Raw genomic sequence first — 26,911 nt, 5'->3', positions numbered from 1 at the left:
GATCTTACCTACATCCTACAACAATGACTAGTAAATCACATCACCGAGATCTTACCTACATCCTACATCCTACATCCTACGACAATGACTAGTAAATCACATCACCGAGATCTTACCTACATCCTACATCCTACAACAATGACTAGTAAATCACATCACCGAGATCTTACCTACATCCTACATCCTACAACAATGACTAGTAAATCACATCACCGAGATCTTACCTACATCCTACATCCTACAACAATGACTAGTAAATCACATCACCGAGATCTTACCTACATCCTACAACAATGACTAGTAAATCACATCACCGAGATCTTACCTACATCCTACCTGACTAGTAAATCACATCACATACATCCTACATCCTACAACAATGACTAGTAAATCACATCACCGAGATCTTACCTACATCCTACAACAATGACTAGTAAATCACATCACCGAGATCTACATCCTACATCCTACAACAATGACTAGTAAATCACATACATCCTACAACAATGACTAGTAAATCACATCACCGAGATCTTACCTACATCCTACAACAATGACTAGTGAATCACATCACTGAGATCTTACCTACATCCTACAACAATGACTAGTACACATCACCGAGATAAATCACATCACCGACAATGACTAGTAAATCACATCACATCCTACATCCTACAACAATGACTAGTAAATCACATCACCGAGATCTTACCTACATCCTACATCCTACAATGACTAGTAAATCACATCACCGAGATCTTACCTACATCCTACATGGCCTACAACAATGACTAGTAAATCACATCACCGAGATCTTACCTACATCCTACAACAATGGCTAGTAAATCACATCACCGAGATCTTACCTACATCCTACATCCTACAACAATGACTAGCACATCACCGTAAATCACATCACCGAGATCTTACCTACATCCTACATCCTACAATGACTAGTAAATCACATCACCGAGATCTTACCTACATCCTACAACAATGACTAGTAAATCACATCACCGAGATCTTACACATCACATCCTACATCCTACAACAATGACTAGTAAATCACATCACCGAGATCTTACCTACATCCTACATCCTACAATGACTAGTAAATCACATCACCGAGATCTTACCTACATCCTACAACAATGACTAGTAAATCACATCACCGAGATCTTATCCTACAACAATGACTAGTAAATCACATCACCGAGATCTTACCTACATCCTACAACAATGGCTAGTAAATCACATCACCGAGATCTTACCTACATCCTACGACAATGACTAGTAAATCACATCACCGAGATCTTACCTACATCCTACATCCTACGACAATGACTAGTAAATCACATCACCGAGATCTTACCTACATCCTACATCCTACGACAATGACTAGTAAATCACATCACCGAGATCTTACCTACATCCTACATCCTACGACAATGACTAGTAAATCACATCACCGAGATCTTACCTACATCCTACGACAATGACTAGTAAATCACATCACCGAGATCTTACCTACATCCTACGACAATGACTAGTAAATCACATCACCGAGATCTTACCTACATCCTACAACAATGGCTAGTAAATCACATCACCGAGATCTTACCTACATCCTACGACAATGACTAGTAAATCACATCACCGAGATCTTACCTACATCCTACGACAATGACTAGTAAATCACATCACCGAGATCTTACCTACATCCTACATCCTACGACAATGACTAGTAAATCACATCACCGAGATCTTACCTACATCCTACATCCTACGACAATGACTAGTAAATAACATCACCGAGATCTTACCTACATCCTACATCCTACAACAATGACTAGTTAATCACATCACCGAGATATTACCTACATCCTACATCCTACAACAATGACTAGTTAATCACATCATCGAGATCTTACCTACATCCTACATCCTACAACAATGACTAGTTAATCACATCACCGAGATCTTACCTACCACAAGTTACACTGGATCACTAATGACCTGTGTAACTCTCTGTCAACTTAATAAATTTTGTATGACAATTTTCATTTTCTTGAATCAGACAAAATTTTAACATCAATTCTCCCCTACAGCCTTAGGCAGTAACAGCTAGCATTTCTCCTTTTTCAATGATTACCAGAATCCAATATTTGTTTGCATCTAGCTAGGTACATCTAACAAACATCTCCTCATATATCCTCTGCTACTTTAAGTTCACATTTCGATGAACAAGAAATTTTAATGGCAGTCCATAAGTAAAAGAATGGATCATTTCAATACTTTATAAAGTATTACCAAAGAAATATGTACGAATTGTAAACCAGATCTGACAAGAACTCCTCAGTACCTTCCAGTCTGAACATTTCAAGTAATTAAACTGAATACAATGAGCTGTACTTCCTTTAACAGATAATCTGTAAAGTTAGCCTATATCAAACTGAATACAATGAGCTGTACTTCCTTTACACAGATAATCTGTAAAGTTAGCCTATATCAAACTGAATACAATGAGCTGTACTTCCTTTACACAGATAATCTGTAAAGTTAGCCTATATCAAACTGAATACAATGAGTTGTACTTCCTTTACACAGATAATCTGTAAAGTTAGCCTATATCAAACTGAATACAATGAGCTGTACTTCCTTTACACAGATAATCTGTAAAGTTAGCCTATATCAAACTGAATACAATGAGCTGTACTTCCTTTACACAGATAATCTGTAAAGTTAGCCTATATCAAACTGAATACAATGAGCTGTACTTCCTTCTACAGATAATCTGTAAAGTTAGCCTATATCAAACTGAATACAATGAGCTGTACTTCCTTTACACAGATAATCTGTAAAGTTAGCCTATATTAAACTGAATACAATGAGCTGTACTTCCTTTACACAGATAATCTGTAAAGTTAGCCTATATCAAACTGAATACAATGAGCTGTACTTCCTTTACACAGATAATCTGTAAAGTTAGCCTATATCAAACTGAATACAATGAGCTGTACTTCCTTTACACAGATAATCTGTAAAGTTAGCCTATATCACACTGAATACAATGAGCTGTACTTCCATTACACAGATAATCTGTAAAGTTAGCCTATATCAAACTGAATACAATGAGCTGTACTTCCTTTACACAGATAATCTGTAAAGTTAGCCTATATCAAACTGAATACAATGAGCTGTACTTCCTTCTACAGATAATCTGTAAAGTTAGCCTATATCAAACTGAATACAATGAGCTGTACTTCCTTTACACATATAATCTGTAAAGTTAGCCTATATCAAACTGAATACAATGAGCTGTACTTCCTTTACACAGATAATCTGTAAAGTTAGCCTATATCAAGCTGAATACAATGAGCTGTACTTCCTTCTACAGATAATCTGTAAAGTTAGCCTATATCACACTGAATACAATGAGCTGTACTTCCTTTACACAGATAATCTGTAAAGTTAGCCTATATCACACTGAATACAATGAGCTGTACTTCCTTTACACAGATAATCTGTAAAGTTAGCCTATATCAAACTGAATACAATGAGCTGTACTTCCTTTACACAGATAATCTGTAAAGTTAGCCTATATCAAACTGAATACAATGAGCTGTACTTCCTTTACACAGATAATCTGTAAAGTTAGCCTATATCAAACTGAATACAATGAGCTGTACTTCCTTTACACAGATAATCTGTAAAGTTAGCCTATATCAAACTGAATACAATGAGCTGTACTTCCTTCTACAGATAATCTGTAAAGTTAGCCTATATCAAACTGAATACAATGAGCTGTACTTCCTTCCACAGATAATCTGTAAAGTTAGCCTATATCAAACTGAATACAATGAGCTGTACTTCCTTCTACTGATAATCTGTAAAGTTAGCCTATATTAAACTGAATACAATGAGCTGTACTTCCTTTACACAGATAATCTGTAAAGTTAGCCTATATTAAACTGAATACAATGAGCTGTACTTCCTTCTACTGATAATCTGTAAAGTTAGCCTATATTAAACTGAATACAATGAGCTGTACTTCCCTTCATCAGATAAACTGTAAAGTTAGCCTATACCAAACTGAAAACTTTTACCAATGCTTAATCTGTGAATTCGAAGTAAAAATCAAAATCCATTCCAAGTGACAATTCACTAAAATATCCAGGGTACCCAAGCCCTTACAGGTACTTTTGACACTGCCATTCCATATATATACAAGAATAGGTACGACCTAATATAGGTTTAGAAACCATTCAGAAAAAAATCTATGACCTATTTTTTTTATTTTGGCCACAGTTTCTTCTAATTTCTTTTTCGCAAAATTTTAAACTAAATAACAGTAACAACATCCATTAACAAACATACTTTGCTAAAAAGAATTTTTCAAATTTTAAAATCATTCCTCACAAATAAAATGTTTTTGCGAAAGGTAAAAATAACTTGTGACTATTTCATAACAATTCCTGGTCCTGGCCTCTACTGGGTTGACCAATATCACCTTGTCCATTGTTCATGCTGTTAGTCAGTGATTAATATTTTATCTAATATGCACACTCTCCCAGCACTAGAACATGGCAGTGTTTATTTGACAGAATAAGCAGCAGATAGCAAGAAAATCTTCCTGTGTGACATTCTTTAAGTGAAAAGGCAATTAATCAAAAGATTTTGTAAATTCAAACAATTTGGATGACATCATGTTCATTTGGTTAGCAAGTGCTTGATGACATCTCACAGATAAATCTTCTTTATCAATCATACTTGGTTTCTCTGTCAACCCCCTCTCTCCTCCTTACACTAGACTGAGAATATTTGATACTTCCCTGCCTAAATTTAGAATAAATATATTGATGAAGTGTGGGAGAATACAGTAGCTAAGGACCTGAGCCCGCAGCAGACCAGTAGAATTTATTAACATGCATCATTACCAGGCAAGAAATGTTTACCTGTGACATCTGTCTCTAAACCTGGGTAGGGAATGAAACGAGCATGAATATATACAAGAGACAAAAAGGATGGTTTAGGATGATAGTGAAATGTATTTGATACACATGTATAGAGAACAGGCTTTGTGATATATAACAGATTTACTAGCACCTCATGTCAAATGTGTTAGATCATATAAAAGGTTTAAGAAAGGATGTCAGGAACCATGCCCACTGTTTATAAATATAGTAAATAAATACTTGTTTGTTTGTCAAACTGACAGACATAGTTGTGCAAGAACAAACAATACACATTATTCTGTTTCTATTATTTGAATTCTACTGTAACTCAGGTAAATTTCAATACAAGAAAATCATTCAGTTGACTTAAGCCAGTTACACTCTATCTCAGGTCTCAGGCAATCTTCTTAATGTCAGGCATCTATAACTTGTCATGATTATTACCCAAAGTAAAGATTTCCTTGATTTTTCAATTCTTCACTGAATTTTATTTTATATGATTTTTATCATTATTCTACTTTCAATGGACAATTTCAGGCTACAAACCATTTCAGTATTTCCATCTGAGTATAAGATCTACTCTGCACCTATCTTGAGATATTTAGACCATGAGATAATAATGATAACCTACTTTTCTCTATCCAGGTGTCATAAAGATGGGCCATAAGAAGTGGCTCCTTGAGCTGTCGGAAAAATCGTTTGAGGGCGTTGGCTACATCATGTACAGTGTGCGTGCCCATCTCCAGCTTCACAGCATTAGCATCTATAACAAAATCAATTCTTAATTACCTCATGTCAAATCATCATGTACACGGATTTTTTTAAAAATCTTCTACTGTTCCCGATAGTATCTGCTTAGCAACAGTATACGTATTAGTACAGTATACCATAAAACTACAAATTTGACATCAGTAGTATGATAGGATTAAACTTTTTTTAAAAATTCAGAGAATAACTTTCAACTTATCCAAGGTATTGCCAAAGTCAGCCTTTGTTTTGAATTTGACTAAGATGTGAAGTGACTTGAATGACCATGACGGGACAGTAAGAATAATATCATATATGCCCCCTCCTTCCTTCCATAAAATGGCATGTTTTCTTTTTACAAAATAAGGAGATAATATCTAATACAGAACCTTTTGTCTTTTGTAAGATCCCTTTATTGTCTATTATGTGATTACAAGGCCACTATATGGATAGATGAAATATTAAAAACAAACTAATAAATCAACAGGTGACGCATTACCTTTGGCAAACATCTGTAGAAGTGTATCAACCTTAGAGTGTATGGCAGCTAATCTGTATATACCTTCCTCTCGTAGGCCTGAAAGATTAATGATATTTCTATATACCATTATGTCATACCCTGTAAGTTAAACAATAGTTATATATATCTTCCTCTCGTAGGCCTGAAAGATTAACGATATTTATATATGCCATCTTGTCATACCCTGTAATTTAAACAATGTTTATATACACTTCCTGACTTCGGCTCGAATTCAAACAATAACTTCCTCTATAATCCTTAGTATAAACAGATATTTTCCACCATTGATTTACCATGCTGTACTATAAACAGACATTTTCTACTATATAAACTTACTATGCTCTGCTACAAACTGAAATTTTGCTCTTTAAACTTACTATGTTCCTCTATAATCTTAACATGCCCCTCGGTATAAACTTACTATGTTCCTCTATAATCTTAACATGCCCCTCGGTATAAACTTACTATGTTCCTCTATAATCTTAACATGCCCCTCGGTATAAACTTACTATGTTCCTCTATAATCTTAACATGCCCCTCGGTATAAACTTACTATGTTCCTCTATAATCTTAACATGCCCCTCGGTATAAACTTACTATGTTCCTCTATAATCTTAACATGCCCCTCGGTATAAACTTACTATGTTCCTCTATAATCTTAACATGCCCCTCGGTATAAACTTACTATGTTCCTCTATAAACTTACTATGCCCCTTGGTATAAACTGACATTCTCCTCTATAAACTTACAATGCTCCTCGGTATAAACTGACATTCTCCTTTATAATCTTAAAACTGTTTCTGGATTATAAATTATAAGCAGTACCATTTTTCCTCATGAGTCGGCGTGCAGCTTATATATGGATAGAATTTTTTTTAAATGGTAAAAATCGGCTCTGCGGCTTATAACCCAGAAAATACAGTGTGTTCCTCAGTTTAAAGCGAAATTTTCTTCTATAAACTCACCATGCTCTTCTATAAACTTCAGACATTTGTCCACTATCACAGGTACGTCATCTGATGTCAGCTGTTGGTCAACCAGTGTGTTCCCACCAGACTGAAAATAGAAAAATATCATATCAACCTCTCATTCATTAAAAATATTATGTTAACCACTCATTGATAATATAGCTCAGTGTGTTCCCACCAGACTGTGAAAATGGAAAATATTATATTAACCACTCATTGATAATATAGCTCAGTGTGTTCCCACCAGACTGTGAAAACAGAAAAATATTATATCAACCACTCATTGATAATATAACTTAGTGTGTTCCCACCAGACTGTGAAACAGAGTACTATATTAACCCTTCAGTCTATACAACAATCTGAATCACAACACTGTAAATCACTTAGAGAATATGACTTAATATAAGTTTTGACACGGTATTGATGAAATAAATAACAGGAAATAAATTAAGTCTATTCAAGGATGCTTGATGTGATGAATCAGTTGCAAAGAAAGTCAATGGCCCACTAATACACATACTTTTTAGATCTATATACATGCCTTAACCTTGCTGGCAACATTTCCCTTACTCTATAATGGAGAAACCTGAATCAACGACTGTATAATAGTAGTATACAGTAATACTTACCCTCATCAAACTACTGATTGCATTGAATAGCCTCTCTGTGTCTTTTATTAAGTCTGCCTGGAAGTACAATGCCCTGAAAGGAGATACATGTTGTGATTAAGAAATCTGTATTTGAAATATAGCTTTCTATGACTGAGTTTTTGACATTATCTTTCTTTCAAAACCATGCTCTCTTAACCCCATAGCAAGAATGCATCAGGGCTTAACTCTAGATATAAATGTTTTGTTTAAAAACTCACATCAGTCGAAAACTGTCTTCATAAAGAAAACATATCACACACATCTACATACTTAGAATATAAAGAGTCTCACAAATCATTTAACGAGATGATAATATCACATCCATATTCTGCCTCACCTGCCACCAGGGAGATCAAGGACAAAGTGTTTGCCATTCTCTTTACAGGATGCACTACTGCTCACTGCATCATCATGATGGTATTCTGTAAAATCGTACACAGTATTCAAGCTACCAGCTAGCTGTTACTTATCTCACTTAAGTTACTTATCTAATTTATTTATGTGACTTTCAATCATATTCATTAAAATAAAATTGTAACCACATCAGTTATTGTTCTGTGGTCTTTGTTGGAAGGTGTCATTCCTGTTATTGTAACTTATTCCTACAGGTAATATCATACCCCTTCATTCTAGGTTAAATAGCATGGCCTAGGAGCTGTAGGATTTCAAAAACAACTTCCTACGACATTTTCACACATTTTGCTGCAGTGAACTTGAATATTAGCCAAGGAAATTCAGTTAGGTAGAACTTCATTCCATTTTATACCGGCCATATATCATAACAAGTGATGTTTGTAACGGAGAATTCACTGTAAAATCCGTAACTTTTGTGGAGGTTTTATTCAAAATAAATTTTTTTGGTTACTCAAAGCAGCAAAAAAGATAACAAAAACAGACATGGATTATACTACTTGCAAATGTCGTGAGGAAGATTTATTCACAAAAGCAAGTGACACTGGAAATGTGAATTTTGCAAAACCACCATATCTTAGCCAAACAAAAATATATGATTTTACAGTAATTAAAACTTTTATTACATATGATACATGTGACATTGAAAGCCTAATAAACTATAGTCTAAATATGATCCTAGGCCTATTGGTTACCATAGAGTCATTTAAATATTTATAACACATCGGACCTTCTAAGTAGGTCACTGTTATTAATTTGAGTGAAATTCATTACCCTTTAACCAATCAAGTTACTTTAACTGATTATCATTACCATGGGCCTCTTGGTTATTCAGACGTTTACAAATGTTAACACATATGGCCCCTTGATCTTGAAAGTGGGTCAAGGTCATTCATTTGAACAAAGAACTTTACATTCTTTCACACCAGCATCAGTTCATATCATGATCTTGGTATTTTAGTAATTAAAAAGAATTTGCTGAACTTTGAAAAAATAATTTGCCTTATATGAAGAAAAAGTTTTCAACATCTTCTAACCACTCCAGGTTGATAAGGTTACCACACAATGTAAACATATCTAATTTTGTTTTAAAAGTTATTGTTAATCCCTTACCCTGTGTATGTTCCCATGAACCAACAATTGAATGGTTCACAAACTAAATTCAGTTATCACTCATAATATAAAAGGAAAATTTCTGAATTCTTAATGGTTTCTTGCCTTTCCATCAATTAAGCTTTTACACAAGATAATATTTAACATGTGTGTTAGTTAATTGTTATTTAGGACACTGTCTGAACTGTTATCCTAAGTGTACAACTTAAGACTGTAGCAGTATTTACTTACTGATATTAACAGCTTTTCTGAGGTCTACATCATCTGTTAGCTTCATATCCTGGGAACAAACAAGACTATCATTGATGGCATTGAAAACTGGCTACCCAGTTAGTTATCACAAGTACTCAGGCTGTCTGTACTACTGGCACAGAGTATATGATGGTTACAGTCTTAAATTAACATATGTCAAATAACTTTTGCCAGGGGTGAAAAAACATTTAAAATGGCAGGTTCTTCAATTCCAGATTTTGTTTTCTTTTTTAATAATGACAAGTTCTTCAATCTCTCAATTTTTTCCCTCGAGATAATGACATTATTTTGCTATATTTTTACTGATTATTTTGAATTGGGACAGAATTCATTTTTCTAAAGTTTGATAGACGAATGCAGGTTATGTTATGACACTACCTACCATGTCTGTATATAACACAACCTTTTTGTTGATCATAACCCAGGTCTCATACCAGGTCTGCAAAGAGAAAATCCAACAGTATTCTCTGGGTTTTCCTAATGAGCAATTTAAGGTATGTGGTGTAACTGTTTTTAAGTAATACAACACCTTGGTATATGTATCTTTCACCAGATATCAGTGTTGTATCACTGGTGAAATTAAATAGAGGAAGATACATATACCAAGGTGTTGTATCACTGGTGAAATAGAATAGAGGAAGATACATATACCAAGGTGTTGTATCACTGGTGAAATAGAATAGAGGACAATACATATACAAGGTGTTGTATCACTGGTGAAATAGAATAGAGGAAGATATATATACCAAGGTGTTGTATCACTGGTGAAATAGAATAGAGGATGATACATACACAAGGTGTTGTATCACTGGTGAAATAGAATAGAGGAAGATACATATACCAAGGTGTTGTATCACTGGTGAAATAGAATAGAGTAATATACATGTACAAGGTATATTTGGTATATAACAAAATGTACAGCTAGAGCTCAATGGCTGTATTTTTATGTCAATTATTTCGTTTCTTTGGCTTTGTTTTTTTTCCACAAGGCTTTATCGAGTTATAAATGATTTATTTTATGGATGCATGTTGTCAGTAACCATTTACTGATGTACTTACGGAAGATAACCCTTCTTTCATATAAAATTTTCCTGCCAGGGAGAAATCCTGCTGTCGCACATCTTCTATCAACGGTATTGGACAGATCAGCTAGAAAGGATCCAAGGAAAATGTATTTAAGTACAACTGGTTATAAGTTTGTAAACATATATCTGATTGTAGATTTTGGCCCAAAAGAGTTAAAAATCTATAAAAAATCCAAAACAAGTCGAACTTGACAACAACCAACTTACATTAGACATAAAAGAAACTTGCTAGAAAAATCCATGAACTATCCTTGAAAAACATTTCAAACTATTTACATGATGTTTCAGGAAATTAAAATATATATATATATATACCTCCGATATTTTCCTCATCCATGTCATCTTCTCTTCAGGAGAGGCTGCGGCAAACAGATATACGCGATTCCCCGTAGACGAAGAAGTACTCAGTTCAAACGCCTCAGGGTATCTACAAAAGGTCACAGGTCAAACATCATATGTAAAGGATAATTGATTTTTCGTCTTGTTTCATCACAGTAATATATTTTTCTCTCAGTTGTATTAACTACACCACAACATTTCAAAGTTGGTTTTATATGAATAACATATTCATCATATAAAACAAATAAATACAACCTTAGATGTACCAAGCATATCATGAATTGAAAGAACAATCAAGGAAAGATTGCATATCATTCCTTGTTGGATTTATACTTGTCATTCACTCAAATGTTTTCAAACACAAGTATCCACCTGCATGGCCTAACCTACACATAAGTAAACATAATGATTCCTAACCGACAGAAATCTCTGGCTGTTGAGATTAATTCATACCACATATCAAATAAATTAAAACCAAATTGTAGCAACTTTCAAAAATAAAAATTCTTGTGGTAACTCATAAAATAAATCACAAAGTTAGACAATTATCCAGATCATAAGGATTACTATAGGCTTTCACCAGTACACCCTTGCCAGACGAGCCAATATCTATTGACAGAGCAACATCATTTTCACATTTTTCTTTCTACTAATCCCTATACGTCTTTTCCCGTTTTTCTTTGGTACATTTACAGCACCCACACCCCTGATCTTTCTGTTCTGTCATGTCACTGAAATCCAAACACATTTAATAAGGATATAAACTTATCCTGTGATATGGCCATAGGGCCAACACAATACCTTTAGCTCAAATATCAGGTATTGATTAATGTCATTTAAGACAATGAAATTATTTTTGTTGGTGGTTATATTGAACAGTAATATAAATTGGTGGGCTTATCACCAAGCATGGGCTTATTACTGGAAAAATTCAATTGTTAAATTAAACATAACCACACAGAAATTTACTTTCATAAAAAGAAATGCCTCCTACAAACATATAAATGAAAATAAAACTGATTTACACAAGTAAAAGAATAATCTATATGCATGTTATTGATATTTATATAATGACAATAATGAAGCTATACGGGTACTTGAAATATTTAAAAAAATAAATAACTGTTCTGCAGTGAGTAGAGGTGACTATATTAAGTACATGGTACAACATACAGTAGATACATTACAGACAATAAAGGTAGCATGCTTTGAGAAAAAAAATATGGAGCTATGTTGTATAATCAGAGGACAAGGACAGCTAAAAAAAACATATCCACAGTGCAATGATGCTGTCATCAGACCTAAAAGAAACAGCATGCTTTAGTGACATCCCAGCATGCTCTAGTGTCTGAACACACCAAATTAGGCACTTGTCAATCAATAAGTAAATATTTAAAAAGTGACATTTTTTTAATTACCAGCATCAAAAAACTATAATCATGTAGCTTGTCCCTGGACAATATAGCAATTTGACCCTCAAGTGACTTTGCTATAACCCAACCACTGTTTCTATATGTAGTCTGAAATAGGGTACATCCTACAATTATTCATAATCGCTGAACAGTAATATCATGTGACTTCCTGGTAAGTTCATATGATCAGTTCAATCTAATGAGGAAACATATACCACACCTTAGGGTATTAACCCACCCGCCCCCTTAACATACGAGGTCAAAACTCGACAATGTGTTATTATTGTAACCCCAGATCTACTAAGGCCAGTAAGGATCGACACATGATAACGGCCATCATCCTCAAATCAAGATGATTCATCATTCCTGATTTGTAATCACCAAAATTTTGTTGTGCCTGTAGGCTCTACATTTGGCAATCAGTTAATCACAGTATCAACTGTCTTCACATTCAGAGCACCGATCAATGGAAAAGTTCAAAACATTTGTCAGAAGTCTAAAGCAGTCTAAAGGAAAATGTCATTTTATCATCGCAGTGGTGTGATTGTGTGAGGACTGGAAAAGAATCATGGGAAGGCATGCAATGATTATTCTGAAGAATTCTGGGGCATGACAGTGAACTTAAATTATGTCCAATAAAATGTAGATCATCAGCATTAGTTCAAATCTCAATTAAAGCGAAATTGTTCCTTGATCAGACAAACAGTTTATAAGGAGTGCACTGATTACAGGAAGTGTCTGGTACAAAGACTTATCAATTAACTTGTAATTAACAAGATGTTCATTGATTGGACAAGAGTTTGTAAGGAGTGCATTGACTGATGGAATAGCCTGTAACAAGTGTTCAGAGAGTGTGCCATTTTCTATGGTGTTTACGAAGATCCATGGTGAAAACTGTATTTACCACAAAATATCACCAATCTACAACGGTCAGATTCAAATCGTAATTTATCATTATCAAACACAGACCTCACCAGTCTACATTAGTCATGCTGACAACAGATTGTCAATGATTAGATACTTAAAAATAGTAACCTTTAGAAAGAAGAAAGTATTACGATACAAATGGTGGAAGGTTAAGTTGAGGATCCAGCAGATTAAAAAGTCCCTAATCAGTCTGATAACTGTGTCTACTATTTGTGAAGATATCAACTTCAATATTGTAATAGACAAAGAGTAATGATTGTCACATAAAATGTTTACAATAAACTAATGTACATGTGAAAAAGTGGTAGAGGAGATACAACTTAAATACAAAAATTTTATAAGTAAAATTCTTAAATTCAAAATCTGGATCCGCACTTGTTTATTGATAAATACAAATAAATATCAATAAGAACATTACAACAATATACCTTGGAGACTGAAATGAAAACATACAGCATGCCATTTGGGGGATATATATGATGGTATGCCCACAACAGTACACAGTGGGATCCATTACCATACAACACAATACTAGCCTCTCACCATACCTGTCTTCCCATTGTACTGCTGTATATCTACTACAATATCATTCCTTCTGATGTATGGTCTTACATTTTCTCACTCGAAATAATACCAAATTTTTTTTTTTTTTCTTCTTTTCTATTCTAACTTCGAAAATTGATAAATGATATCAACTTAGCAAATACTATATCAAATTCTAATTTTAAGTATATATGTACACTGATAACAATGAGAAAATAAGCTTATACAAAATGAAACAAGGTTAATTTACCGATATAATGCCTCGTTAAAACAGATGATTAATGAATAAAATGGTTTGTATAGGATCTATATAATAAATATGGCAGATTTAGGTTTATTTTGATTTTTTTTACTGTTAATCTGGTAACATGTGTAAGTAAAGGTGATAAACAATATATTTGTGACATAACAGCTGTTAATCTTGTTACATTCACTATAATTTCAACACTGGGTGTTTTTATACAGTGACATTTTTCTTAATGTCCCTGGACAAAGCATCAAGAGCAATTCTATTTTTAGAAAGTGACTGTGACCTTTGATAAAGAAACTCAAATTCAATATTTTGTCGGTAATCTCTTCCCTTTCAAAATACAAAATACGTTTATTTGGTGGGTTCCAATGCCCATACTTAAAGGTAGCTATATTGCCTGTTTGATGTTGGAAGTAGTATTTGTTCTTAATGAGTAACAGATCTAAACACAAGATTCAAAAGTAAAATGCTGACAATGCTGTTGTTGCTGCCGATATTATCGCCATAAAGGTGAGACCATTGTATCATTACGTAACCTGTCCTTGTTAACAAGACCAAAACCTTCACACCAAGCTTAAGTAAAACCTACACACCGAGCTTCAGTAAAACCTACACACCGAGCTTAAGTAAAACCTACACACCGAGCTTCAGTAAAACCTACACACCAAGCTTCAGTAAAACCTACACACCAAGCTTCAGTAAAACCTACACACCAAGCTTCAGTAAAACCTACACACCAAGCTTCAGTAAAACCTACACACCAAGCTTCAGTAAAACCTACACACCAAGCTTCTATAAAACCTACACACCAAGCTTCTATAAAACCTACACACCAAGCTTCAGTAAAACCTACACACCAAGCTTCAGTAAAACCTACACACCAAGCTTCAGTAAAACCTACACACCAAGCTTCAGTAAAACCTACACACCAAGCTTCAGTAAAACCTACACACCAAGCTTCAGTAAAACCTACACACCAAGCTTCTATAAAACCTACACACCAAGCTTCTATAAAACCTACACACCAAGCTTCTATAAAACCTACACACCAAGCTTCAGTAAAACCTACACACCAAGCTTCAGTAAAACCTACACACCAAGCTTCAGTAAAACCTACACACCAAGCTTCAGTAAACCTACACACCAAGCTTCAGTAAAACCTACACACCAAGCTTCAGTAAAACCTACACACCAAGCTTCAGTAAAACCTACACACCAATCTTCAGTAAAACCTACACACCGAGCTTCAGTAAAACCTACACACCAAGCTTCAGTAAAACCTACACACCAAGCTTCAGTAAAACCTACACACCAAGCTTCAGTAAAACCTACAACCACCTACACACCAAGCTTCAGTAAAACCTACACACCAATCTTCAGTAAACCTACACACCAAGCTTCAGTAAAACCTACACACTTAGCTTCAGTAAAACTTACACACCAAGCTTCAGTAAAACTTACACACCAAGCTTCAGTAAAACCTACACACCAAGCCTACACACACCAAGCTTCAGTAAAACCTACACACCAAGCTTCAGTAAAACCTACACACCAAGCTTCAGTAAAACCTACACACCAAGCTTCAGTAAAACCTACACACCAAGCTTCAGTAAAACCTACACACCAAGCTTCAGTAAAACCTACACACCAAGCTTCAGTAAAACCTACACACCAAGCTTCAGTAAAACCTACACACCAAGCTTCAGTAAAACCTACACACCAAGCTTCAGTAAAACCTACACACCAAGCTTCAGTAAAACCTACACACCAAGCTTCAGTAAAACCTACACACCAATCTTCAGTAAAACCTACACACTTAGCTTCAGTAAAACCTACACACCAAGCTTCAGTAAAACCTACACACCAAGCTTCAGTAAAACCTACACACCAAGCTTCAGTAAAACCTACACACCAAGCTTCACACCAAGCTTCAGTAAAACCTACACACCAAGCTTCAGTAAAACCTACACACCAAGCTTCAGTAAAACCTACACACCAAGCTTCACACACCGAGCTTCAGTAAAACCTACACACCAAGCTTCAGTAAAACCTACACACCAAGCTTCAGTAAAACCTACACACTTAGCTTCAGTAAAACCTACACACCAAGCTTCTATAAAACTTAACACACCAAGCTTCAGTAAAACCTACACACCGAGCTTCAGTAAAACCTACACACCAAGCTTCTATAAAACCTACACACCAAGCTTCAGTAAAACCTACACACCAAGCTTCAGTAAAACCTACACACCAAGCTTCAGTAAAACCTACACACCAAGCTTCAGTAAAACCTACACACCAAGCTTCAGTAAAACCTACACACCAAGCTTCAGTAAAACCTACACACCAAGCTTCAGTAAAACCTACACACCAAGCTTCAGTAAAACCTACACACCAATCTTCAGTAAAACCTACACACCAAGCTTCAGTAAAACCTACACACCAAGCTTCAGTAAAACCTACACACCAAGCTTCAGTAAAACCTACACACCAAGCTTCAGTAAAACCTACACACCAAGCTTCAGTAAAACCTACACACCAAGCTTCAGTAAAACCTACACACCAAGCTTCAGTAAAACCTACACACCAAGCTTCAGTAAAACCTACACACACACCAGCTTCAGTAAAACCTACACACCAAGCTTCTAGTAAAACCTACACACCAAGCTTCACACACCAAGTAAAACCTACACACCAAGCTTCAGTAAAACCTACACACCAAGCTTCAGTAAAACCTACACACCAAGCTTCAGTAAAACCTACACACCAAGCTTCAGTAAAACCTACACACCAAGCTTCAGTAAAACCTACACACCAAGCTTCAGTAAAACCTACACACCAAGCTTCAGTAAAACCTACACACCAAGCTTCAGTAAAACCTACACACCAAGCTTCAGTAAAACCTACACACCAAGCTTCAGTAAAACCTACACACTTAGCTTCAGTAAAACCTACACACCAAGCTTCAGTAAAACCTACACACCAAGCTTCTATAAAACTTAACACACCAAGCTTCAGTAAAACCTACACACCAAGCTTCAGTAAAACCTACACACCAAGCTTCAGTAAAACCTACACACCAATCTTCAGTAAAACCTACACATCAATCTTCAGTAAAACCTACACACTTAGCTTCAGTAAAACCTACACACCAAGCTTCAGTAAAACCTACACACCAAGCTTCAGTAAAACCTACACACCAAGCTTCAGTAAAACCTACACACCAAGCTTCAGTAAAACCTACACACCAAGCTTCAGTAAAACCTACACACCAAGCTTCAGTAAAACCTACACACCAAGCTTCAGTAAAACCTACACACCAAGCTTCAGTAAAACCTACACACCAAGCTTCAGTAAAACCTACACACCAAGCTTCACACACACCAAGCTTCAGTAAAACCTACACACCAAGCTTCTTCAGTAAAACCTACACACCAAGCTAAAACCTACACACCAAGCTTCACACCAAGCTTCAGTAAAACCTACACACCAAGCTTCAGTAAAAACCTACACACCAAGCTTCAGTAAAACCTACACACCAAGCTTCAGTAAAACCTACACACCAAGCTTCAGTAAAACCTACACACCAAGCTTCAGTAAAACCTACACACCAAGCTTCAGTAAAACCTACACACCAAGCTTCAGTAAAACCTACACACCAAGCTTCAGTAAAACCTACACACCAAGCTTCAGTAAAACCTACACACCAAGCTTCAGTAAAACCTACACACCAAGCTTCAGTAAAACCTACACACCAAGCTTCAGTAAAACCTACACACCAAGCTTCAGTAAAACCTACACACCAAGCTTCAGTAAACCTGCACACTTAGCTTCAGTAAAACCTACACACCAAGCTTCACACACCAAGTAAAAACCTACACACCAAGCTTCAGTAAAACCTACACACTTAGCTTCAGTAAAACCTACACACCAAGCTTCAGTAAAACCTACACACCAAGCTTCAGTAAAACCTACACACCAAGCTTCAGTAAAACCTACACACCAAGCTTCAGTAAAACCTACACACCAAGCTTCAGTAAAACCTACACACCAAGCTTCAGTAAAACCTACACACCAAGCTTCAGTAAAACCTACACACCAAGCTTCAGTAAAACCTACACACCAAGCTTCAGTAAAACCTACACACCAAGCTTCAGTAAAACCTACACACACCAAGCTTCAGTAAAACCTACACACCAAGCCTACACACCAAGCTTCAGTAAAACTTACACACCAAGCTTCAGTAAAACCTACACACCAAGCTTCAGTAAAACCTACACACCAAGCTTCAGTAAAACCTACACACCAAGCTTCAGTAAAACCTACACACCAAGCTTCAGTAAAACCTACACACCAAGCTTCAGTAAAACCTACACACCAAGCTTCAGTAAAACCTACACACCAAGCTTCAGTAAAACCTACACACCAAGCTTCAGTAAAACCTACACACCAAGCTTCAGTAAAACCTACACACCAAGCTTCAGTAAAACCTACACACCAAGCTTCACACACACCAAGCTTCAGTAAAACCTACACACCAAGCTTCAGTAAAAACCTACACACCAAGCTTCAGTAAAACCTACACACCAAGCTTCAGTAAAACCTACACACCAAGCTTCAGTAAAACCTACACACCAATCTTCAGTAAAACCTACACACCAAGCTTCAGTAAAACCTACACACCAAGCTTCAGTAAAACCTACACACCAAGCTTCAGTAAAACACACACCAAGCTTCAGTAAAACCTACACACCAAGCTTCGGTAAAACCTACACACCAAGCTTCAGTAAAACCTACACACCAAGCTTCAGTAAAACCTACACACCAAGCTTCAGTAAAACCTACACACCAAGCTTCAGTAAAACCTACACACCAAGCTTCAGTAAAACCTACACACCAAGCTTCAGTAAAACCTACACACCAAGCTTCCTACACACCAAGTAAAACCTACACACCAAGCTTCAGTAAAACCTACACACCAAGCTTCAGTAAAACCTACACACCAAGCTTCAGTAAAACCTACACACCAAGCTTCAGTAAAACCTACACACCAAGCTTCAGTAAAACCTACACACCAAGCTTCAGTAAAACCTACACACCAAGCTTCTATAAAACTTACACACCAAGCTTCAGTAAAACCTACACACCAAGCTTCAGTAAAACCTACACACCAAGCTTCAGTAAAACCTACACACCAAGCTTCAGTAAAACCTACACACCAAGCTAAGTAAAACCTACACACCAAGCTTCAGTAAAACCTACACACCGAGCTTCAGTAAAACCTACACACCAAGCTTCAGTAAAACCTACACACCAAGCTTCAGTAAAACTTACACGTCATGTTTGAACTTCCTACAGTAAAATCTACACACCAAGTTAGAACTTTATGAAGTTATTCATTCTGTGAAATTCAATGTTTGACGATAGTAACCTTAGTTTTTGACAGGCCAAGCCCAAATTAAACATGACTTATGATAGACATAGTGACCTTGACCTTTCACAATAATATTACAACCTTAAGGATCAAACCAAGGTTCCATTTGAAGTTTGGGTCTTGACAGAAAAAATATTTTAAACAGTGACCTTGACCTTTCATGAATGACCAAAACTAGGGATAAAATTTTGAACAGACCACATTTATAACCTTTCTGTTTCAATTTTTTTTAGGATAATGAAACAACAGTGATTAAAGCACCTAGGGATTTTTTCCTCTAAAGGAAAACAAATATTGCCCTGAATAACACAATAGATTTAGTGGATTAAATGTCATTCTGAGACACCATCTACCATTCCCCCCCCCTTTTCTGAGATTTGATAACACAATAATGGAATACATGTTTACACACACAGATGTATATACATACAGATATTAAAGAATACCATATTTATTCTATTGAACACCTCTTTCGTAATGTTTACCAAGAATTCAATCAAAACTAAATAATAAATCTTGTCCTGAACACAGGAAACTGAATGTAATACCTAAATGTTTACTCTGATTATATGTTTTACAAGTACATTCAATTTTTCTACTTCTTCCTCTAGCCTTTTTTTAGTTTTAATGTTAAGACCATGAAGGAATTAAATTGAATAAATATGGTAAAATGTGTAGAATTATTATGCTAAGATATTTTTATGTATTGTAGCAGCAGCAGAAAAGAATGGGAGGACAGGCTGGTCAAGAGCTAGTACATAGTGGTACAAGACCTCACCTGTTGGTAATCTCCATTTTTTGGTTTATAAGGGGAGCCTTGATACTCAGTATCGACCTAGGGTACATAACCAAACACAGTCAATATACAACTCGGACCCCCAGAATTATGATACTGGTTATAGTATACTCTGTAGTACAAGACAGTTCTCACCCAGTCATGGCTCAGTATGTTTCACTGGCCACAATCTTCTCATCATATATACTTCCATTTTTATCACACAATTTCCATTTAACATTCAGTAAGTGACCTCCACTGATAAATACATGTGAAAGTCCTCAGTCCTGTACACCTATTTTGATAGAACTTGAAGAATTTCTGGATACACTGAAATATTACATTGTAGCACCCACTGTTTTTAATGATAAAGTCCCAAAAACACTCATGGAAATAACTTGTACATCGATCACTGGAGCTCCTCAGATTAATTGTGACACAAGAAGTGATAATGAAATCAGACAATTCTGTATCAGAAAGTGACCGTGGAATGACATGAAAAAGCATTTCTTTAGTAAATTTTCAAAACAAATTTTATCGTATGACAGAAAAATCTGAAACCTAAAAAAAATATTACATTTTTTAAAAAAAATTCAGCTAGCCAAAAACAAAGATTTGTTTCATAAATCTTACACAAACTCATACATCAACCTATGTCTCATTGCTCTCTCAAAATGACCTTATACATATATTTATCTGGGTAATTAAAAGTATACTGAATTCAGCATAAAGAACAAATAAATCAGGTTCAAAATCTTTGTGATGGTTTATAATTATATTAAATACAAACACACTTTTTTGGACACAAAACATGATTTTTCTATTTCCTGCTATTATCTGATAGACTGATTTACTTTATTCGAAGAAAATACTTTGTAAACAAGCGATCCAAGAGGGATCTTGGCGCCCACCATTGTTTGATCTTTATTTGCTCTTTGAGAGTCGGATCTTTTTCCTTGAATGATAAGTGATAAGGAATTTCAACATTCCTTTGCAGAAATAGTGATGATAATCTTTACCTGCCAAATCCAAAATGGCCACCTGGAAGTAATTTTGTTTCTTCTCATAAGTACCAAAATCAAACAGGCACTAGTAGAGACCAAATGGATATATGCATGAAATTTGAGAGAGATCCATTCAGTACTTCTAAGAAATAGGGATAACAATCTTTATTATGTGAAATCCAAGATGGTGGCATGTCTGCCATTTTGTTTTTCTGATCAGTTCCAAAATCAAGTAGGGATCAAGGAAATCCTACACATGACCTCTGAGAAAAGATCTATGCTGTAGTTCTCAAGAAATAGTGATAAGAAACTTTCAAGTCAAAATCTAAGATGGCTGCCTGTCAACCATTATGTTTTTCTGTCCAGTCCTAAATTTAATGGACACAACTAAAAGCTAAGGGGGACCTTGTATAAATTGTTTGAGAGATCCATCCAGTACTTTTCCAGAAATAGTGAAAAAATCCAAGATGGCTGCCTGTCAGGCCTTTTTTTTTTGTTATCACTTTAAAAATCAAATGGGTACAACTGGGGACCATGGGGAACCCACATGTGAAATTTGAGAAAGATCCATCTAGTACTTGGCAAGAAACAGTGATAACAAAAACTGTAAATGGATGAACAGACTGACGGACTACAGATCAAAGACGTTGGGGGATTTGCATAGCCACCATCTGATGATGATAGGCTAAAAATAACATATAAAATTTGATGTGATACTTCACTCATTATCAACACATGTACAGAATAAAGGAAAAATAAGTTATGTGCACCCATCAAGAACTTAAAGCTTAAGAGTTAAATCTTAACAATTGACTGCACTGTTGTTGGGGAAAGGTATGGAAAATAAGGGGACTCATGGATAGATAAAGAACTCACCGGTCAGTAGGAGTAGCCTGGACACACAGCATGCTTTCATGATCGATGACACCATTCGCTGTCCCACTCTAAAAAACAAACACAACTAGGTTACTTCAGATGGGACTTCCATTCTGCTACCATAGCATAAGCTTGTCTATCTAGTACAGTTTTCTTAGTTTAGTCTCACAAGTCATACAATATATTTGCACTAGCGTAATCTAACATCTGGCTATTGTGACAATGTGTCTGATCCAACTCCTGCCTATTGACAATGTGTCTGATCCAACTCCTGCCTATTGTGACAATGTGTCTGATCCAACTCCTGCCTATTGACAATGTGTCTGATCCAACTCCTGCCTATTGTGACAATGTGCTAAATCCAACTCCTGGCTATTGACAATGTGTCTGACACAACTCCTTGCTATTATGACAAGAGGCTCAATGGGCATGTATTACTTACCTTTCCTTTAGTTACAGAGAAGACTTTTAGCTTATTATCCTAATTTCTGCAAACCTGATGCTTGGTCTTTAAGTATATTACTACACAAATACTGTGTACCAGGACTATCATTTCTCAAAATAAATTCTAAATTCTTTACACATTTGACCCCTGAGACATTGAAAGAGGTTCAAGGTCATCCATTTGAGCAAACTGTGTTCCACAACACACAGGCATGCTACAAAACCAAATTCATTTTTGGTTATTGAGAAGTATGAATGGTGCAAAAATGCAGATGGACAGATAGATGCTGCAACACAATATAAGCTCATGTATCCTTAAGGGAGGTGTGCCAAAAAGTCAATAATAAACTTTTCTTAATGAACAATAAGAGAAAAAATATTTCATAATGAAAAAGTATTATCTTTAAAATGTAAGATAAAGTAAAGAACTGCTGTGACCTACTTTTTCATTTGTGAAGTATCGCATACAGCCATGCTCCAGCACACAAAACCGTTTCAGGAAAACTGAAAACAATATCAGAAAATAATGCATAAGTGGCCTCCTACAGAAAGCAAACTGACTATAATCTTATATAATTAAACAATTACACATTTAAAAAATTTCTTTCATCAGAAGATATTCTCATCCTTATAACCTCCCCCCATCTCCACCTTGTCCATCTTAACCCCACTCCAATCCACTTCAACCCTAACTCCACCCCCATCCTCATAACCCCCACTTCATCCTTACCCTCATAACTCCTACTCCATTCCACCCCCACCCTCATAACCCCTACTCCATTCCACCCCCACCCTCATAACTCCAACTCCACTCCCACCCTCATACCTCCAACTCCACTCCAATCCTCATAACCATCACTTCATCCTTACCCTCATAACTCCTACTCCATTCCACCCCCACCCTCCATTCCACCCCACCCTCATAACTCCAACTCCACTCCCACCCTCATAACTCCAACTTCACTACCATCCTCATAACCATCACTTCATCCTTACATAACCATCACTTAACTCCAACCCCACTCCTCATAACCATCACTTCATCCTTACCCTCATAACCCCTACTCCATTCCACCCCACCCTCATAACTCCAACTCCACTCCCACCCTCATAACTCCAACTTCACTACCATCCTCATAACCATCACTTCATCCTTACCCTCATAAACCCTACTCCATTCCACCCCCACCCTCATAACTCCAACCCCACTCCCATCCTCATAACCATCACTTCATCCTTACCCTCATAAACCCTACTCCATTCCACCCCCACCCTCATAACTCCAACCCCACTCCCATCCTCATAACCATCACTTCATCCTTACCCTCATAACCCCTACTCCATTCCACCCCCACCCTCATAACTCCAACTCCACTCCCATCCTCATAACCATCACTTCATCCTTACCCTCATAACCCCTACTCCCAAAACACTTTCCAGCTAGAAAATATCCTTCAGTATACATACTGACCTTTTTTATCAGAACCAGTCTTCATCAGGAACCCTTGTGTGCGCACATCAGATCTGATCCTGGATTCCCTGGCCTGAGGAGAGAGACAAATATCAGTAATCTACATTCAGTTGGTATAAACTTCCAGCTTAGCTATCATTAATAATTTGATTTTAACAGAAATTTATCATTGAACATTTATCTAGATAATTTATGTCATGAATTACTTTGATGCTTTAGAGAAAATAAAATTTTAAACTATAATATAAGAGATTCTATTATCAATCATACCAGAGGGAGATATGGTTTTCAGTCAGCAAAAATCATGATTATAAACAGAATGTGACATTAACAGATGACGGGAGTTTTATACTTTTTCCGCCATCAGAATTGGAAGTGTTCTCATTTTGATATAGAGGGAGATTCTGTTCTATAAGATGACTCCTTAATAAAGACATTTAACAAAAATAGTCACAATTTTACTCTTACCTTATCTGGTTCATCATAGAGTCGGGCTGATGATACTGAAAAGTAGGACAACAAACACTTGTTATGAGTATGTCATTTCCTATAGAAGTGAACCATCAAATTCCTCATACCAATTAGTCAGTTTGATATATATCATATATAAAGTAACATCTGTTTATGACTGAAGGTATTGCTACTCGATATGTGTTCAATACAACATAATTTACTTCCAACTTTACAAACAGACAAGTGTTCTCAGAATACTTACAATCGCCACCATTCTGGTACAGCAGCTCCTGAAATCACAAGATAGAAGTTAGATCAACAACAGTAGAAAATGTGACCTAAACATTTAATGAGTAATGCATTTTTAACAAGATCATGTATGAGAAATAGAATCTATAACTCATATTTGTTCTTGGACATTTATCTGGCTGACATTCTGCATTAACTCAATCTTGACTCTGCCTTGAATGAAATTTTGTTACAGAATGTCACATAACAAATTCTATCAATCAAGGAAGTTTACCAATAGTGCTGCTGGACAGTGGTCAGTACAAAACAGAATGTCTACTTACCATCTGTAGTCTCTGGCCAGCTGCCTTAGCTATGCTGAAGGCTACAAAATAATGAAATAATAATGAATAGTGAGTTTATGAAGTGAAATAATCTCAGGATCTCAAAATATTAATAAGTGATCATATTATAATCATATCCAATCAAAATACAGTAAGATTCAACAACCATCCCTATTGACTAACCAGGCCTATTATTGGCTTTGTTAAGTAATGACAAGATAAACAATGAGTTCATGCAGTGATAAAATGATCTCAAAACATCATTGAATGACCACAATCTATTCATTATCCAATCAAATTTTAACTAGATATAACTTACACCCCTATCAACTGACCAGTGTCATTGCTTTCTTAAGAGGTGTATTCATGACTTGTGAAATACAACTAAGTTCCTGCCTGCAAAATCTGTGATAAAGAATCTGAAACCAAATTCTGCCTGCAGAGCATCTTTTAATATTCTAACTGCAGGCGCTAGGCATGGCTCGCCAACTTTGGTCTTACCATTTTTGTGAAAATTTCAATTAAAATTTTTAAAGTTTAATGGCCATAACTCTGGAAAAACCACATAAATTGTTGATACCGAAATCAGACAGTGACCTACATATTATCAATCACTGTAAATAAGACACACAATCGAATATAAACTTAGATACAGCAGAGTCTTATAATGAATAACACCACAACATACAGTATTTTCATCCTACTAGAACTTGTCAGTGACACTAAGGGCCTGAATTTTGAAGGTGGTCTGTAAAGTCAGGTGGTCTGAATAGACAGGTAATTTGTACGTGAATGTGTCTGTATAGTCAGGTGGTCTAAATAGACAGGTAGTTTGTATATACACTTGGTTTGAATAGAAGTACTTCATTTTATCGCTATACAAATTCCTATACTTTATGAAAATTTTCATTTAACTCATTATCTACTTTTAGAATTCCTGGAAGTAGCTATAGTGTTTGTTACAAAAACATTCGGGTTTCTTACATGTAAAGAAATTATGTCTACTTCACAAAATAAACAATTATAAAATCTATAAATCTATGGTGTGTCAACATTCTGATGACCTGATATAACACTACCCCATGATATACTGAACACATTACTGTAAATTTGGACAGGTTTCAACCAACCTACTCAACTGAGTCATTTCTGCTTTTCAGAGTAAACAAGAACAGGTATACAATTAAAAAACATGTTGACCTTTCTGTTACACATCCCTACTGACCCACTTAAAACGTTTAAAATTCATACTGAATTAAATGTCAAGTTGTTGGATTCAGCAATTCAACTGAAGCATATCACAGGGTCGAAACTTATATAACAGAGCTGAAAATATATTTACTGAAGTCATGTCATTTTACAAGAATTTCATTCAGAACATTTTTTAATCATATCTCTCATACTTAAGGATGAATATTGAAGACAGACAAGAACAGCAAATCAATGATTACAAGTTTTCTCCTGACAATACACTGGATAACAACAAAGATGACAACAACTCATCCCTGTAACATGTTTGTCACTTTTCATGTGACCTTACCACACAACATCTCAAGAATTCAACTTAAGACAAACTATCTCTTCAAAACACAGAAAAAAAATAAAAATATGAATTTTCAATATTACAATGAATTGACTAATTGCTGAATCAAATAAAGAAAACTGTTTAACCCACTCATAAATTATAATAATGTAGCCAAGTTCTCCAA

The 26,911-nt window shown here is 35.7% G+C and overlaps 1 protein-coding gene across 1 annotated transcript in view; it reads right to left on the bottom strand.

Moving 5' to 3' along the window:
* LOC132560262 (arf-GAP with Rho-GAP domain, ANK repeat and PH domain-containing protein 1-like) overlaps positions 1–26,911 on the bottom strand; it is a 96,771-nt gene that overhangs the window by 15,592 nt on the left and 54,268 nt on the right. Inside the window, exons 19-35 of the mRNA XM_060224924.1 lie at positions 25,203–25,243; positions 24,893–24,920; positions 24,646–24,680; positions 24,178–24,250; positions 23,149–23,210; positions 22,263–22,330; positions 20,386–20,442; positions 11,018–11,129; positions 10,677–10,766; positions 10,000–10,056; positions 9,597–9,645; positions 8,179–8,263; positions 7,821–7,893; positions 7,188–7,278; positions 6,202–6,279; positions 5,587–5,718; positions 4,956–4,976 (exon numbers count right to left, since the gene is read on the bottom strand). Coding sequence (XP_060080907.1) covers positions 4,956–4,976; positions 5,587–5,718; positions 6,202–6,279; positions 7,188–7,278; positions 7,821–7,893; positions 8,179–8,263; positions 9,597–9,645; positions 10,000–10,056; positions 10,677–10,766; positions 11,018–11,129; positions 20,386–20,442; positions 22,263–22,330; positions 23,149–23,210; positions 24,178–24,250; positions 24,646–24,680; positions 24,893–24,920; positions 25,203–25,243 — 1,152 coding nt within the window. The remainder of the gene's footprint in view (positions 1–4,955; positions 4,977–5,586; positions 5,719–6,201; positions 6,280–7,187; positions 7,279–7,820; positions 7,894–8,178; positions 8,264–9,596; positions 9,646–9,999; positions 10,057–10,676; positions 10,767–11,017; positions 11,130–20,385; positions 20,443–22,262; positions 22,331–23,148; positions 23,211–24,177; positions 24,251–24,645; positions 24,681–24,892; positions 24,921–25,202; positions 25,244–26,911) is intronic.

Source organism: Ylistrum balloti, unplaced genomic scaffold, assembly GCF_031769215.1.
Source record: "Ylistrum balloti isolate Yb309-2 unplaced genomic scaffold, AGI_CSIRO_Ybal_v1 Utg371040, whole genome shotgun sequence".
NCBI classification, from domain to species: domain Eukaryota; kingdom Metazoa; phylum Mollusca; class Bivalvia; order Pectinida; family Pectinidae; genus Ylistrum; species Ylistrum balloti.
This window is presented reverse-complemented; position numbering and strand designations above follow the sequence as displayed.